General features: G+C 48.4%; 1 protein-coding gene and 1 long non-coding RNA gene across 3 annotated transcripts in view; one reads left to right on the forward strand and one right to left on the reverse strand.

Annotated features, from left to right (window-relative positions):
* LOC114156032 (plectin-like) overlaps positions 1-7,582 on the forward strand; it is a 34,830-nt gene extending 27,248 nt beyond the window's left edge. For both annotated transcript variants that reach the window (XM_028036207.1, XM_028036208.1), the window contains 2 exons: positions 88-6,836; positions 6,907-7,582. In XM_028036207.1, the coding sequence (XP_027892008.1) occupies positions 88-6,276 (6,189 nt within the window). In that variant the 3' untranslated portion in view covers positions 6,277-6,836; positions 6,907-7,582. The remainder of the gene's footprint in view (positions 1-87; positions 6,837-6,906) is intronic.
* Positions 7,583-9,361: 1,779 nt separating this feature from the next.
* On the reverse strand, positions 9,362-12,220 carry LOC114156071 (uncharacterized). The gene is made up of 3 exons (XR_003597892.1): positions 11,856-12,220; positions 10,277-11,779; positions 9,362-9,473 (listed from the first exon to the last, which is right to left on the reverse strand). It is a non-coding gene; the product is annotated as an uncharacterized LOC114156071 (long non-coding RNA).
* Between the last annotated feature and the right edge of the window lie 3,993 nt (positions 12,221-16,213).

A 16,213-nucleotide genomic window follows, 5' to 3' on the forward strand; every position in this document is an offset into this window, starting at 1 on the left:
AGAGTTATTAAAATACAGAAACTAGTTCATGACTAGAAGTCACGAGTGATTTTCTCTGACCAACTTAATCTTCCTTTGGTCTGACAGATGGCGACCGCCCAGCAGGAGCAGATTGAGCAGCAGAAGGTCATCCTTCAGCAGTCGTTCCTCAGCGAGAAGGAGCTGCTGCTGAAGAGAGAGCGAGCTGTTGAAGACGAGAAGAAGAAGCTGGAGAAGCAGTATGAGGATGAGGTGAAGAAGGCCAAGGCGTTCAAAGAAGAACAGGAGCGCCAGCGCGCTCTCATGGAGGAGGAGAGGATGAAGCTGCAAGCCGTGATGGACGAGGCTGTGAAGAAGCAGAAAGAGGCTGAAGAAGAGATAAAAGCCAAGCAGAAGGAGGTGGAGGAGCTTGAGAAGAAGAGGATGGAACAGGAGAAACTCCTGGAGGATGAGAACAAAAAGCTCAGAGAGAAACTCCAGAGCCTGGAAGGAACTTCTAAAACGGGAACGACCAGAACTAAGGAAATGGAAGTTCAGACGGACGACGTTCCCGAGGAGCAGCTGGTCTCCATGACGATGGTGGGAACAACCAGAAAGGTTCTGAATGGTGCCGTCGAAGTGGACAGGGTGAAGAAAGATGGAGGATCTCCCTACGCATTTGATGGAATCAGAGAGAAGGTTCCTGCAGAGAGACTCTTTGACCTCGGTGTCCTGACCAAGAAGGACCTGGACAAACTAAGAAAAGGCAAAGTCACCGTGCAGGAGCTGGAAAAGACAGACAAAGTTCGATGGTGTCTGAAGGGCCAGAACTGCGTCGGAGGCATCCTGACTCCATCTAAGGAGAAGAAGAGCGTCTACAACGCCATGACAGAAAACCAGATCACTCCGGAGTCTGCTGCCATGCTTCTGGAATCTCAAGCAGCTTCAGGCTTCATTGTTGATCCGGTGAGAAATAAACTTCTGTCTGTAGACGAAGCTGTTAAGGAGGAGTTAGTTGGGCCTGAGCTCCACGACCGGATGCTTTCTGCTGAGCGCGCAGCCACTGGCTTTAGAGATCCGTACACTGGAGCCAGAATCTCTCTGTTTGAGGCCATGAAGAAGGACCTCATTGGTAAAGAGCAAGCCACCAAATTCCTGGATGTACAGCTCGCCACCGGTGGGATAGTGGATCCCATCAACAGTCACAGAGTCCCGCTTCAGGCAGCTTACAAGCAAGGCCACTTTGATGCAGACATGAACAAGAAACTGACGAATCCCAGTGAAGAGTCCAAGTTATTCACTGACCCCAGCACTCAGGAGCCACTCACCTACAAACAGCTGCTGGAGAAATGCACCAAAGACCCAGACACCGGCCTGCTGATGTTACCGGTGACGGAAAGAGCTGGTCAGAGAGAGAGAACCTACACGGATATGGAGACTAAAGAGGTGTTCAGCAGATCCAATGTTGATGTTCCGTTTGGAAAGTTTAAAGGAAAGACCGTCACCATCTGGGAGGTGATAAACTCAGAGTATTTCACAGAGGAGCAAAGAAGAGAACTGATCCGCCAGTACAAGACAGGCAAGATCACCGTAGAGAAGGTCATCAAGATCGTCATCACTGTTGTGGAAGACAAGGAGAAGGATAGTGGAAATGTCTTCAACGGTCTGAGGGCTCCAGTGAGCGCCACTGAGCTGCTAGAGTCTAAGATTATAAACAAAGACTTGTTCAACAAGCTGAGCAATGGGAAGATCTCAGTTAAAGAAGTTTCTGAGATGGATGCCGTGAAGAAGGCTCTGCAAGGAACGCCCAGCATCGCAGGTCTCCTGAATGAACCAACCAAAGAGAAAATGCCGTTCTATCAAGCCTTGAAAAAGGAATTACTCTCCCCAGAGACGGCTGGGAATCTCCTCGAAGCTCAAGCGGCAACAGGATTCATGATAGATCCTGTGAAAAATGAGCGTATGCCTGTTGATGAAGCCGTTAAATCAGGTCTTGTCGGTCCAGAGCTACACGAACGCCTCCTGTCAGCAGAGCGAGCCGTCAGCGGCTACAGAGATCCCTACACAGGGAAAAAGGTGTCCGTTTTTGAAGCCATGAGCAAAGGTTTTGTAAAGAAAGACCAAGGCATCCGTCTGCTGGAAGCTCAGCTCTCAACTGGAGGAGTTATCGATCCCATTAAAAGCTGTCGCATCCCTAATGAGGTCGCCTGCAAGCGAGGATACTTTGATGAAGAAATCGACAAGACTCTGAATCAAAACACAGACGAGACAAAAGTTTTTTATGATCCCAACTCACAGCAGGATGCCACCTACGCACAACTCATGTATAAATGTGTCACAGACAAAGAAACTGGATTGCCATTACTTCCTCTGTCAAAGAAGGCCCCAAAGCCTAAGGAGGACAAACAAATAACAGAGGCCAAAACGAAAGAGGCCCTAAACCAGAAGACAATGGAGCTGGAATATGGACCCTTCAAAGGAAGAAAAGTCACAATTTGGGAAATCATAAACTCTAAGTACATCACTGAGGAACAGAGACTGGAGCTGATCCGTCAGTACAGAATGGGATTGGTAACAATTGAGAAGCTCATAAAGATTGTGATAACAACCATTGATGAAAAAGAGGACAAAACAAAGGAAGAAGCTTGTTTTGAAGGCCTGAGAGTACCAGTCACCGCCAGCTCTCTGTTTGATTCCAACATCATTGACAAGGCCACATTTGACCAACTCCAGCAGGGGAAGAAGGCTCCCAAAGAGGTTGGTCAAACTGACAAAGTCAGAAAGTACCTGCATGGCACTGACCGCATCGATGGTGTCGCCATAGAAGGCTCAGACGAGAAGCTAAGCATTTATGAAGCTATGAGACGGCGTGTTTTACAGCATAGCACTGGACTGGCTCTTCTTGAGGCCCAAGCTGGTACCGGATTTATAACCGACCCAGTAAAAAAACAGAAATATTCTGTGGATGATGCTGTGAAGGCTGGAGTTGTTGGTCCTGAGCTTCATGAGAAACTTCTATCAGCTGAAAAAGCAGTGACAGGATACAAAGACCCATATACTGGCAGCAAGATCTCCCTGTTCCAGGCCATGAAGAAGGAACTGGTGTTAAGGGAGCATGCTATTCCTATTCTAGAAGCTCAGATCACAACTGGTGGAATAATCGATCCAGTCAGCAGCCATCGGGTTCCCAATGACGCAGCCATCCAGCGTGGCTTCTTCAGTAAAGAAATGTTGAAATCATTCAGCGAACAAACAGGCGACATCAAAGGCTTCACCAACCCCAACACCAATGAACGGGTGACTTACAGCCAGCTGCTGGAGAAATGCAGAAGAGACCCCAACACCGGTCTGTGCTACCTGCCTCTGTCGAAAGTTGAAGCTCCTGCAGTGACTGAGAAGTCCTATGAGTACACAGAGGAGCAAGCTCAACAAGACCTAGCCAACACTCAGATTGAGATCCCTCATCAGAGCTTTGCAGGAAAGAGCTTGACCATCTGGGAGGTGATGAACTCAAACATGCTTCCTGAAGAGGAGAGGCGGCGGCTCCTGGAGCAGTACCGCTTGGGCCAAATCACAAAGGAAAGGATGCTCATCATCATCATCGAAATCATTGAGCAAAGAGAAACTGTGAAGCTAGAGCAGAGCATGTCATGTGACGTGATCAGGAGAAGGGTTACTATTGAGGACCTGTACAGCGCTCGGATTATTGACCTGCAGACGTACAACCTCCTGAAACAGGAGAAGATGAGCGTCCAGGAGGTGATGGAGATGCCGTCAGTGAAGCAGTACCTCTTTGGAACAGGTTGCATTGCGGGAATCATGTCAGACAGTCCTCCTAAAATCAGCATTTACCAGGCTATGAAGAACGGCCAGATTAAGCCTGAAGTCGCTGTGAAACTTCTCGAGGCGCAGGCAGCAACAGGATTCATGATCGACCCTGTAAAAGACGAGCTCCTAACCGTTGATGAAGCTGTACGTAAGGGCCTTGTTGGGCCTGAGATCCATGATAAACTGCTCTCGGCTGAGCGTGCAGTAACAGGATACAAGGATCCGTACAGCGGAAAAGTCATTTCTCTCTTCCAGGCCATGAAGAAAGACCTGATTTCCGAAGAATATGCCTTGAGGCTTTTGGAAGCCCAGAATGCCACTGGAGGACTGATGGATCCGGAGTACTACTTCCACCTTCCCCTGGATGTGGCCATGCAGCGTGGCTACATTAACAAAGAAACCCTTGACAGGATAACTGAACCTACAGCGGACATCCGAGGTTACATTGACCCAACAACGGATGAGAAACAGAGTTACGCTCAGCTGCTGAAGAGATGCAGAGTTGATAAAGAAAGTGGACTCCGGCTGCTTTCCCTGGCAGACAGACGACTTCTCTTCAAGGGTCTCAGAAAAACCATCCCTGCAGATGAGCTCCTCCGTTCACAGATTATTGACCAGAAGACCTACAGCGAGCTCATTGAAGGCACCATCACAGTGGAGGAGGTCAGCAGAGATCTGAAGAAGTACCTTGAGGGCACCAGCTGCATAGCAGGCGTTTATGTCGAATCTACCAAAGACCGTCTTTCTATTTACCAAGCAATGAAGAAGAACATGATCAGGCCGGGAACCGCCTTTGAGCTGCTTGAAGCTCAAGCTGCTACAGGATATGTGATTGACCCCATCAAAAACCTGAAACTGAATGTCACAGAGGCTGTTAAAATGGCCGTGGTTGGCCCAGAGTTTAAAGACAAACTCCTCTCAGCTGAACGAGCCGTCACAGGCTACAGAGACCCTTACTCTGGCCAGGTAGTCTCTCTGTTCCAGGCTATGAAAAAGAATCTGATTCTGAAAGACCATGGCATTCGGCTGCTGGAGGCCCAGATCGCTACCGGGGGGATCATTGATCCCCAGGAGAGCCACCGTTTGCCCGTTGAAACAGCATATGAACGTGGACTCTTTGATGAGGAAATGAACACGATTCTCACTGATCCCTCTGATGACACAAAGGGCTTCTTTGATCCAAACACAGAGGAAAACCTCACCTACCTGCAGCTGATGGAGAGATGCATGACAGACCCAGAGACCGGCCTTCGTCTCCTGCTGCTGAAAGAGAAGAAACGCGAGAGGAAGACGTCGTCCAAGTCTTCGGTTCGCAAGCGAAGGGTTGTCATTGTCGATCCAGAATCAGGCAAAGAAATGTCCGTTTATGAAGCATACCAAAAAGGACTGATTGATCACCAGACCTATATAGAGCTTTCAGAGCAGGAGTGTGAGTGGGAGGAGATAACGATAACCTCCTCGGATGGAGTGGTAAAGTCCATGATCATCGACAGAAGGTCTGGACGGCAATATGACATTGACGATGCCATCACAAGAGGCCTGATAGATAAGTCTGCTCTGGATCAGTACCGAGCCGGAACCCTGTCCATCACAGAATTTGCAGACATGCTGTCTGGAAACATGAGCGGCAGTAGATCACGCTCATCCTCCTTTGGCTCCTCTTCCTCCTACACCGCCAGCCCGGTGCCTTCCATAAAAACACCTGCAACCACATGGAACGACCCAACTGAGGAGACTGGGCCTGTGGCCGGGATACTGGACACAGACACGCTGGAGAAGGTTTCCATCACAGAGGCCATTCACCGAAATCTTGTGGACAACATAACAGGTCAAAGGCTGCTGGAAGCGCAGGCCTGCACTGGAGGGATCATTGACCCGAACACAGGAGAGAAGTTCTCTGTGGCTGATGCAATGAATAAAGGGCTGGTGGATAAGATCATGGTGGACCGCATCAGTTTAGCCCAGAAGGCGCACAATGGGTTTGAAGATCCCCGAACTAAGAGCAAAATGTCTGCTGCTCAAGCTCTGAAGAAAGGATGGCTTTACTACGAAGCCGGCCAGCGGTTCCTTGAGGTCCAGTATCTCACCGGCGGGCTGATTGAACCAGATGCTTCTGGTAGAGTCTCTATTGATGAGGCCGTGAAGAAGGGCACCTTAGACGCCCGCACTGCCCAGAAGTTACGAGATGTCAGTGCCTATTCCAAGTACCTCACCTGCCCCAAAACCAAGCTCAAGATCTCCTACAAGGACGCCATGGAGAGAAGCATGATCGAGGAAGGAACCGGTCTGCGGCTGCTCGAAGCTTCGTCTCAGTCCACCAAAGGCCTTTACAGTCCATATAGCATCAGCGGCTCTGGCTCTGCGACCGGATCCCGCTCTGGTTCCAGAACCGGCTCCAGGAGAGGAAGCTTTGATGCCACAGGGTCGAGTTTCACAACAACCTTCTCGTCGTCATCCTTTGGTTCGCCGAGCTACAGCCGGCGTTACTGAGCAGGAGGCGGAGCAACGCTCACCAGATGCCTGCATCCCTGTGGGATAAAGACCTCCTTTATTCTGCTCTGCATGGGGGTGTTACAAAACGTTCCTTTTTCCACCAATATATTCATTCACTTTATTGTATATTTTACACTGTATGGCACCTCATCAGATCCATTATCATGTACTGTAAGCAGTACAGCCTACCTGACTAACAATTATAAAATAAGCATCTAGTCTTCCAGAAACACTCATTTATTTCCTAGAAAAATTGTTAGCAGAACCAGATTGGATGTACAAACTAGGGTTTCTGAACATGTGTATATTTCTGAAAGGACAAAAAGCTTCTCTGCAGAGCAGAAGATGGAGTCTATCGATAGTCTGCCTCAAGAACGCCAAGCTTCAAGATCTTCTCTCTCATGGGCCACACTGCCATATTTACACTATAAACTCAACTTCATAACCATAAACCCTGCAGTCGGAGCAACATGTGCACACTGTGAGATGGACACATAGCAAGAGAGACCTGGTTTGACCAACACCAATAAATCCCTGCTGTTCTGGATGGCAGAAAGGTAAATCTAGAGAGAAGCATTTCTGATCTGACGCCAGATTGTTGGAATCTGATGTTTTGTTCTGTTCCAGGAACTTCCTTCAGCCTTCAGCTGGTCTCTCTGCTCAGACGTCGGCGCTGGACTCCAGTGGACGCTGCTCCTCAGGACTGAAACTCCCCGCTCTGCTGCTCGGTCTGGTTGCTTAGCAAACCTTCACTGGGAGAAGCTGCAGACCTCAAACTGGTGCCTGACTGAAAGGTGAGCAGGTTTCCAGTCTGGCTGCAGAAGAAACACCGAAACGTATTAACCAAGATTAAGATCATAGCATTGACTTTATTTCCCAGGTGATGTATGGCGACTGTAGCGATGATTAGTAAAAATGTTTCTTTGAGAAAGATCTTCAAGCTTCGCAGCTCAGCCAGTTTTTATATTTGACACTGATGGTAGATCTTTTTTGTAAAGCAGCACATCTGATCTATAGCTCCTTTTATTTTCATACTCTATATTTCTGCTTCGCATGATTTACTAACGTATTAAAGACATAACAGCTATATCCTTTAAAAGCTTATTTTTTTGCTGTGTTTGAGGTTTGAAGGATGTATTTTAGAGAGGAGTCATCCAGCCTTGTTTGGTGTATTTATAACTAAATGGGACGAGAACATTTATTGTTACACCTTAAGCCTGTAAATAAACACAAAAATGAAAAGAACTAAATCTGTTTCTTTATTTTTGTTTTGTTTGCTGTATGAATAAAGACTGAAAAATCACTACTGAAGTTGAGTTTTTCTAATAAATGTAGGTCAAATGAAACTATTCAACAAGATGTCCACGTCTCACAAACTGCTGTTGAAATAATATATTTTTATGTTTTCCACTTTAAATATCAATCAACAATATTCAAATAAATTCTGGGGGATTTAACCCTTAAAGGCTGTTATTAAGAATAGTTACATTTTTACAAAGTAGTCAATGATTCTTATTATTATGTTTGTATTGTCCAAAATGTAGGAGCCTACTTTCTAGAATCAACACTAAGAATATTATAAATTACCACATTTTTCATTTTAAACAGATAATCATTATAATGTCATTTATTTATTTTCTATTAAGTCATACAGATTAAAGGCAAACTTTATATTCTTTGGATAAAACAATAGTCTGCTTCCCAGATATGTAAAAATATTAAATATTTATACTTTTGCAGTTTTTTTCTTTTAACCTGAAATATTTTGATCAAATAATATTTTTCATATTTTGGAGATGTTAATGGTTTAAAGTCTCATATACTTAAATATTTCTGCTGTTTTACAGAAGTTATATATAAAAAAAGAAATACACTAAAAAAATATTATGTTATATTAAAATATTCTGTAAGATATGTTAATGTGCGGTTGTCTTTGTTCTTTATGTCTCTGAGTTTGTTGAAAAAGAAGCTGTTTGTATAAAAGACTCATCGGTTGCTATGGAGAAACAAACAGATGAACGGATGAACCATTTAAAGCTGCCATGTTTTCTGAGCCGCTGCCAGACGGTCCAACATGATTTCATCTGAAACCTTTTATTTACACCAGAGTCAGTCTGAGGTTTTACCAAACCAAACTAAATCTACCTATCAAAGTAAAACTTTGATCAGATTTTTGCATCTTAAATGATTTTATTTTGGGAGATTAGAAGTGATGATGTTCAATATTTTTTGGATTATACTTTAGTTCAGCCACAACAGAAGATGATATACCTGCAACCGTCTTAATCTGAGGCTTTGGTTTGATCTTTTCCGTAAAATCAGCTGTGGCGTTCTCACTTTGTTTTAATTCTAAATGCATAGAAATAAAATATGTTACTGCACAGAATAAAAATCCTTAAAGATGAATGTTTATTGTGACTAAATCTGATTATGTTCTGTTTTGATGACCAGAAACGCATTGAGATACTTTTAATATTTTTATTGATTTTATTTAATGCTAGCGTGAGAAAGGTTCACGTTTTATTATCAATGAAATCTTTGTATTAATAAATGAAATAAAATTACCATATATTTGCCATTTTTGGTCGGAACCATTTTTATATTTTGTTTGGATGGAGCCATGAGGGTCACGACCATCAGAATTCCAGCCAATCAGGCGCCGGGACCCACGTGGGTCCTCTGGCCCCGGCTCCACACCTGGACTGGGTGGGAATCCCCGCAGCTGGTACCATGGTGACGAGGGCGGCCTCTGATTGGTCGGCTCGGTGGGACATTGATACTTTCCCAACGAGAGACTCGATGGTGATTTAAAGCTAAACCGGAGCGGGCTGGATGATTCCCGCCATGTCCGAACCGCGGCAGCCCAAATGCTCCCGGTGCCGGCACCACGGCTTCATCATCCGGAAGAAGGGCCACAGCAGGTGCTGCCCGTTCTCCGGCTGTGAGTGCTGGAAGTGCGGCCTGATCACCCGGCGGACCCAGGTCAATGCGCTCCAGCGGAACCTGAGCAGAACCCGAGATCGGCCCCGGAACCCGAAGCCGCGGGCCGGTCGCAGGGCGGCGGGAGACCCCGCTGCTGCCGCCGGGACCCGGGAACCGGACGGTTTGGGTCCAGATGTCCGGGACCAGCGGCCGGAACCGAGAGGAGAACCCGGTTCCGGTCCGGACGGCAGAGATGTTCCGACCTGTAAGAACTTCCAACACGATATTCAGTTAAAAATTTATTTTTAAACAAACTCGGTTTTTTCTGCACATTTGAGCTAAAAAACAAACATTAAACATTTATTCTATTTTTTATTCATTTTAGCCTAAAAACCTGATTGTATGTTTCAATAAAAGAAAAACCATTAAGAATTAAAGTCACTCCATTAATTAGGTAAATATTAAGTATAAAGTAGAATCAGTTCAGTAAATCAGTCAAGATATCAATATGAGCATAAAGTGAATTAAAATATAAATTTCTGCTAAATGCAGGAAGATTTCAATATTTAGGAGTGAATATTTTTCAGCTGGAGTGACGATCAACCAGCTTTCAGTTCAACTTAAATTCTGTTTTTATAATAATTCATCATTTTGGGATAAAACAGGAGAGAATGTGAATTAATTGAATTTGTTTTCATTATTTGCCAACAGAATTATTAACTGTAGTTTTACACAAATGTCTGATGATCAGTGGATTAAATAACGAAGTAAATATTGTGTTTCCATATTTTATTTTTAATAAGAGTCCTAACATGAGCATCATTTCCTGCTCCTGCCAGGTCTTCCTCCTCCTCCTCTTCCTCAGCTCCTCTCCCCCCTGTCGTCCCGCTCCTCCTTGGCTCCGCCCCCTGACCTCCTGCTCCACCTGCCGTTCCTACCTGCGCTCCCCTCCGGCCTGTATGACGACCTCTGCAGGCCGCTGATGATCCCGCACTTCCTGTCATACCCCGCCCCGCCAGCAGAGGTCAGGCTGCAGCGCTCTGCTCGCTCTGCTCAGCTGTCAGGCTCAGCTCACCTGCTGCTTCCGGTCTGTTCTTCTTCTCAGGACTGCAGGCTGGTGTTCCTCCCGCTCCACCCTGCTCCTGAAGCGCCCCCTGCAGGCTGCGGGTCCAGCAGCAGAGCCTGAAGGATCGGCGGCTTCTGTCCGTCACTTCCTGTTCCTGTTCCAGTTCAAACTTCTTGTTGTCGCTGTTTGGTTCAGAGGGGGTTAAACTGAAAGTTTGTTACCTTAAATAAAATGCAGAGCTGTGGCTCATGACCAGGATCCGCTCCGTTTGGTTCTCTGCTGCAGGTTTCTGGCTCACAGAACCGAATCTGGGCCAGAGCCGCTGCTAGTTCTGCTGGAATTCACGTGTTACTGCATAGAACCATGTCCTGGTTCTGATCAGCGGTCCAGAACCTCTGAGGCCTCATTTAGATCCGGTTCCCAGGTGTTTCATAGGTCCGTCCAGCAGGGGGCGCAGTAGCACAGTGTTCCATTCAGTCTGCACTTCCCAACTGGACCCAGCCGTTCTGCAGAACCTCTGGTTTTGGCCCGGTCCATCAGAGAACATCTAGCATCTATTTCTGTGTTTTTACGTAATAAAGGTTCAAATGTAAACCCGACTTCCTGTGGATGAAAGTTTGTGACATTAATAATAAAATGTTTCCATAGCAGCAACACGTCGGCTGCAGCTGCACCACAGAGAGAACGAGACGAGTCGCTGAATTTGGACCGGAACCAACGGGGCGGCCGGGTTCACAGCCCCGTCCTGAGGACGATCCGGTTCTGATCCGGGGTCCGGTCGTTTTAACGCTGCTGAGGAAGTTCAGCTCCAAACTTTCAAACTTGAATGGTTCTGCAGCACCATGTGGCTGCGGCCCACAGCATCATCCCTCCGCCGCCGTGCTTCCCAGCAGGTAACAGCCGATGTGTCTGCTTCCCTCCATCTTGTCTCCTCCGTCCGGCGGCCATCTTGTTTATAGAGAGAAGTTGCTGGTTCAGGGTCATCATGACCTTTGTCCGGTTTAGGGTCGCTGACTCAGCTCGGCTTTGTGCTCGGTTCTGGTATTTGTCACCGGGGTGTGACCCGCAGAGATCTGCTCCTCCATGTCACCCACTGGTGACCTTTGACCTGACAGAACTGCTGCTGTAAACTGGGAAACCTTTGGCAGCAGCAGATTACTGTAAAAACATAAACATTAGCATGCTAACCCCTTTAGCATGCTAGCGTGGATGTTTTTCATATTTCCCATCAGCCACTGGACATTTTTCAAGATGGTGGCCGTTTTTGAGAAAATTATTGTTATAAAATGTTCCTCTTTTTTAAGACTTGGGTGAACTTTCTGTCACATTGAAGGTCCTGGTTCTGACCCAGAAAAGATCCAGAGAAGGCTTGGGTTCTGAAGACGTCATCATTCTGGGTGTCATCGTGTGTCGGTCCCCCATCCTCCTTCAACAGGGACCGTCTCCAGGTGTGGGACCGTCTCTGGACGTCTCCAGTCCATCACCAAACGACAGAGGGACACAGTTCCATATCTGGGGACATGTAGATGAATGTTTTGTGTTTGTGGACTGAGAGAGGAAGTGAGATCCCAGAGAAACAGTAGCACACCTGCAGGCTCTGTCCCATCACCCCTCCACCGCCGTGCCTTACAGCTGATGCTGCTGCTGACATCGTGAGGCTGACCCGGTTCTAACCCGGTTCCGCTTTATCAGGTGCGGTTCTGCTAAGTCAGTCACCATCTCTGTGGTTTAGCTGATGGATGACCTTTGACCTGTCGGTCTGCCCAGCGATGCTTTACGGCTCGAGTCTCATCTCTCAACCTGCTTCCCTGTTGAATCTCAGACGAGACAAAAAAACCTTAGAAAAATCAACGGCCAGGACTTGAACCTGTGATGGTGGTGCTGTGGGCCGCCGCTGAGGGCCGCCGCCACCACTGAGGGCCGCCGCCACCACTGAGGGCCGCCGCCACCGCTGAGGGCCACCGCCACCGCTGAGGGCCACCGCTGAGGGCCACCGCCACCGCTGAGGGCCACCGCTGAGGGCCACCGCTGAGGGCCACCGCCACCGCTGAGGGCCACCGCTGAGGGCCACCGCCACCGCTGAGGGCCACCGCTGAGGGCCGCCGCTGAGGGCCACCGCCACCGCTGAGGGCCGCCGCCACCGCTGAGGGCCACCGCTGAGGGCCACCGCTGAGGGCCACCGCCACCGCTGAGGGCCGCCGCCACCGCTGAGGGCCACCGCTGAGGGCCACCGCCACCGCTGAGGGCCGCCGCCACCGCTGAGGGCCACCGCCACCGCTGAGGGCCACCGCTGAGGGCCACCGCTGAGGGCCACCGCCACCGCTGAGGGCCGCCGCCACCGCTGAGGGCCGCCGCCACCGCTGAGGGCCGCCGCCACCGCTGAGGGCCACCGCCACCGCTGAGGGCCACCGCTGAGGGCCACCGCCACCGCTGAGGGCCGCCGCCACCGCTGAGGGCCGCCGCCACCGCTGAGGGCCGCCGCCACCGCTGAGGGCCGCCGCCACCGCTGAGGGCCGCCGCCACCGCTGAGGGCCGCCGCCACCGCTGAGGGCCACCGCTGAGGGCCACCGCCACCGCTGAGGGCCGCCGCCACCGCTGAGGGCCGCCGCCACCGCTGAGGGCCACCGCCACCGCTGAGGGCCACCGCCGCTGCCCCTCAGCGTTTTATCTCTTAGATGTGTGTCTTTGTCGGTGCAGAGCAGCAACACTGTTGCACTCAGAAGCACCAGACTGCAGCCTGAGTTGCGTAACCGTTGTACCACCAGATCCTGCTTGTCAGTGAGTCTCTGCCAACAGAACCTGCCAGAACCTTTGTGTGCAGTGGGTGTGTCTGAGATAACAGCAGCAGAGGGAAACCGGCTCAACGCGCAGCAGGAATGCAAAACAAACTACATGTTGCTTCAGGATGTGCTGCTCTAAGTAAACCTCTGGATTGTTGTAGCGTTTGGAGAGTTTTCTAGCAGCAGAAGTAACTGCTGTGACCCGTGTTGGGTTCTGACCCAACGGACCCGTTCAGGTCCGGCATGCAGCAGTTAGACTTGCTGACAGACGTCTGGTCCAGGAATCTGCTGCTGCCTGCGGTGACAGTTTCTGTCTCTTCACGCCTCGATGAGACGCAGCAGTTTGAATTCCTTTAGCAGCAGAGAAGTGGAGGGGAGGAGAGGAGCTGCTGCAGGGCATGGCCTAGTCCAAACCTTTCATCTCCAGTGCTTCCAGGGAACAGCCGATCAGAACGCGGTGCAGAAACATGTTCATTAAAAACATTCCTGACCCGGAGCCTTGGCTTCAGGAAGAGCAGAGCAATATCCTGCTGGACCAGAACAATGAGCTGGACCGCGGGAAAACGTCCTGCTCCTCCAGGAAGAGACGCCTGGCAGGGAAACGGATCGCATTTCATTCTTAGGAACTTCAACACATTTTAAAATCTGGCAAAGAGTTGCTGTTTTCTAATAATCGAGTAATGCCAACGGATAGGAACCGGGAGGAACATTCTTTTATTCTGTTGCTTTTCTCTCCATGTTGTTGCATAATCAGCATTCTTGGTCTCACTGAACAAACTGACTGGGTTTGTTGCAACATGCAGTTTAAAATGCGACACGTTTTCCTCTCTGACCCACCAAGTCAAACGACTGGCTCAGTTTTTACCCACAAACCAAAGATCCACAGGAAGGAAGCGAAACTTGATTTATATAGCAAGGAAAGAACCGTTGAACCTGCTGGTGATGCTGCAGCCTGGAGAAGGGGTCCTATCGGGCCTTTTTGGCCGATGGGGCCCCAGAAGCAGCTGATGGGTACCGGCAGACCATGCGGCTGGGTGGATGCTAAGGGAAAAACTCGGGGTGGGAGGAGTTTGGAGATGTCATGGAGAACAACTACAATATGGTTTCAAGGCGATTACGGTCCTGCGTCTTGAAGGGGGTACAGAACCAACAGAACCAACACCAACTAGAAGGGGGGTGGTGGTATTGGGTTGGTGGGCCCCAGTGGCCCGCGGTTCTGCAGCCAGGGGCTTGTGTTTGGGTGTGTTAGAGGGGGATGCGCTCTGACGGGTCAGTACTGACTGTCTGGGCGCTCAGAGCAGAACCGGAACCGTGACAGTCGGGCCTCGTCGCCTGATCTGGAAGTTACAAGAGGCAAATTAAAGCTTAACGTGTAAATCAGATTCCTTAGCCTCCACCCAAACTACAGATGCAGTAAAACATTTATTTTGAGGTGTGATCTTATTTTGAGCCCAAAAGCTTCACCTCATGTTCTGCATTATTATCAAACATCTCGCTGCAGGCGGACCCAACCGGTCCTGAAGAACCTGAGAACCGCCGTTTCAGCTCCTCCAGTCATTAAAGGAGGGACGAGTCGTTGTTCACTCGCTGACAGACGCTGACAGTTTTATTGCCTGCAGACCCTCCACCCACCTCCAGCAAGCAGGTCCCAACTGCTGGAACCATGCCTCACCAGCCAATCAGAGAGCGGCTCACCTCATCAGGCAGGAATGATGCTAATGTCTCGTTAGCAGCGCCCCTTCAACACGCCGCTCTATATGAGCAACTTCTGGAACACCTGAGCTCACCTGTTGCAATCAGACCAATAAAAGGTGTCAAAAGGAAAGTTTGCTGAAGCCGCCACACCTCAGCAGCTTTGTCACGCCATGACAGAGCCGCCACATAACTTAGTCATGTTACCAGAACAGATGTGTTGAAATTTGGAGGAAACATGAAGACTGAACAAACTTCACCTGAAACAAACTTGGTTGTTTCTGAATCTGCAGATTTCCAGTGACGTTTCTGGATCTCAGCAGGTGTTTGAAACGTTCTGATGAAGATCTTCACCAGAACTCTAATCTGATGAATTAGAGTTTTCCAACATGTTGGGAGTTTTTCTCACTGATGCATTTTTCTACAAACCTCCCCAGTTCTTCAGAAATGCCACACCTTGTTTTCTCGCACCGATGAGTTTCTGACTCTGGTATCGGATGAACAGATAAAAACAGGTGAACTAATCGCTGCGGCTGCCTAAAGGTTGCCGGTTCAACCACCTCTCTTTGTCACTGTCAGGAAACCATCAGCCCTGAATGTTGGATGTTTCTTGACATGGAAATGATTTTATTGGCGGTTCTGGGTTCCCAGTGAAAGTCGTGCCTCAGGCTGACCTGAGAGTTCAAGTCATAATTTTTAGCCTCAGTTAGAACAAAAGTCGTGTGCTGAGCAGGAAAATCCATCCCATAATATCAGAGCAGGACTAACAGCAGACGTTTACACAACATCATTAGCTAAAGATGGACATTAGAAAGTCATCTGGAAGGAAAAACGTCCAACAAGATCAGATCATGTTTTCATGAAAAGCAAAAGTCAAACAGACCAACAAAGTCAGTTACTCCATGAAAAACATTTTTTAAATCTACATTTTTAAATATAAATAACAAATCAACAATCAAAGTTTCCTGATGTTTCTGCTGCAACATGGAAGAACTCTGACACATCTGAACTCTTGGCAGCGCTGCTAGCAAGCAGCGCTAGCATGCAGTGTTAACATGTAGCACTAGCATGCAGTATTAGCATGCGTTGCTACCATGCTGAGCTAACACGCTCCAGACTTGTCCTTTCAGCTCCTCTCTAAACATTCAGCTTGATTGATTTGGGATCCATGTTTAAATAAAGAAGAAGAATGCAGGAGGAGTTTTGCCTTCCACCACGTTTTCTCTCTGTTGGTATTTTAGCCTCTGGACATGTGAACAGATGCATAGTTTGGGTCAGAAAACATCTGGAAACATGAAACATAGAAAAACAATTGGCAGAGCAGAAAATCTTATTAATCTGTAATGATTAATGCAGGGGGTTCAAAGTGTGGCCTGGGGGCCATTTGTGGCCCCTGAATGATACAAACTGTCCCACTGGCACAGCTGGTCAATGCATTTGTGGGTCAATTGGGAAGAAATGATGATTCACTAAT

This window comes from Xiphophorus couchianus, chromosome 13 (genome assembly GCF_001444195.1).
Source record: "Xiphophorus couchianus chromosome 13, X_couchianus-1.0, whole genome shotgun sequence".
In the NCBI taxonomy this organism is placed as follows: domain Eukaryota; kingdom Metazoa; phylum Chordata; class Actinopteri; order Cyprinodontiformes; family Poeciliidae; genus Xiphophorus; species Xiphophorus couchianus.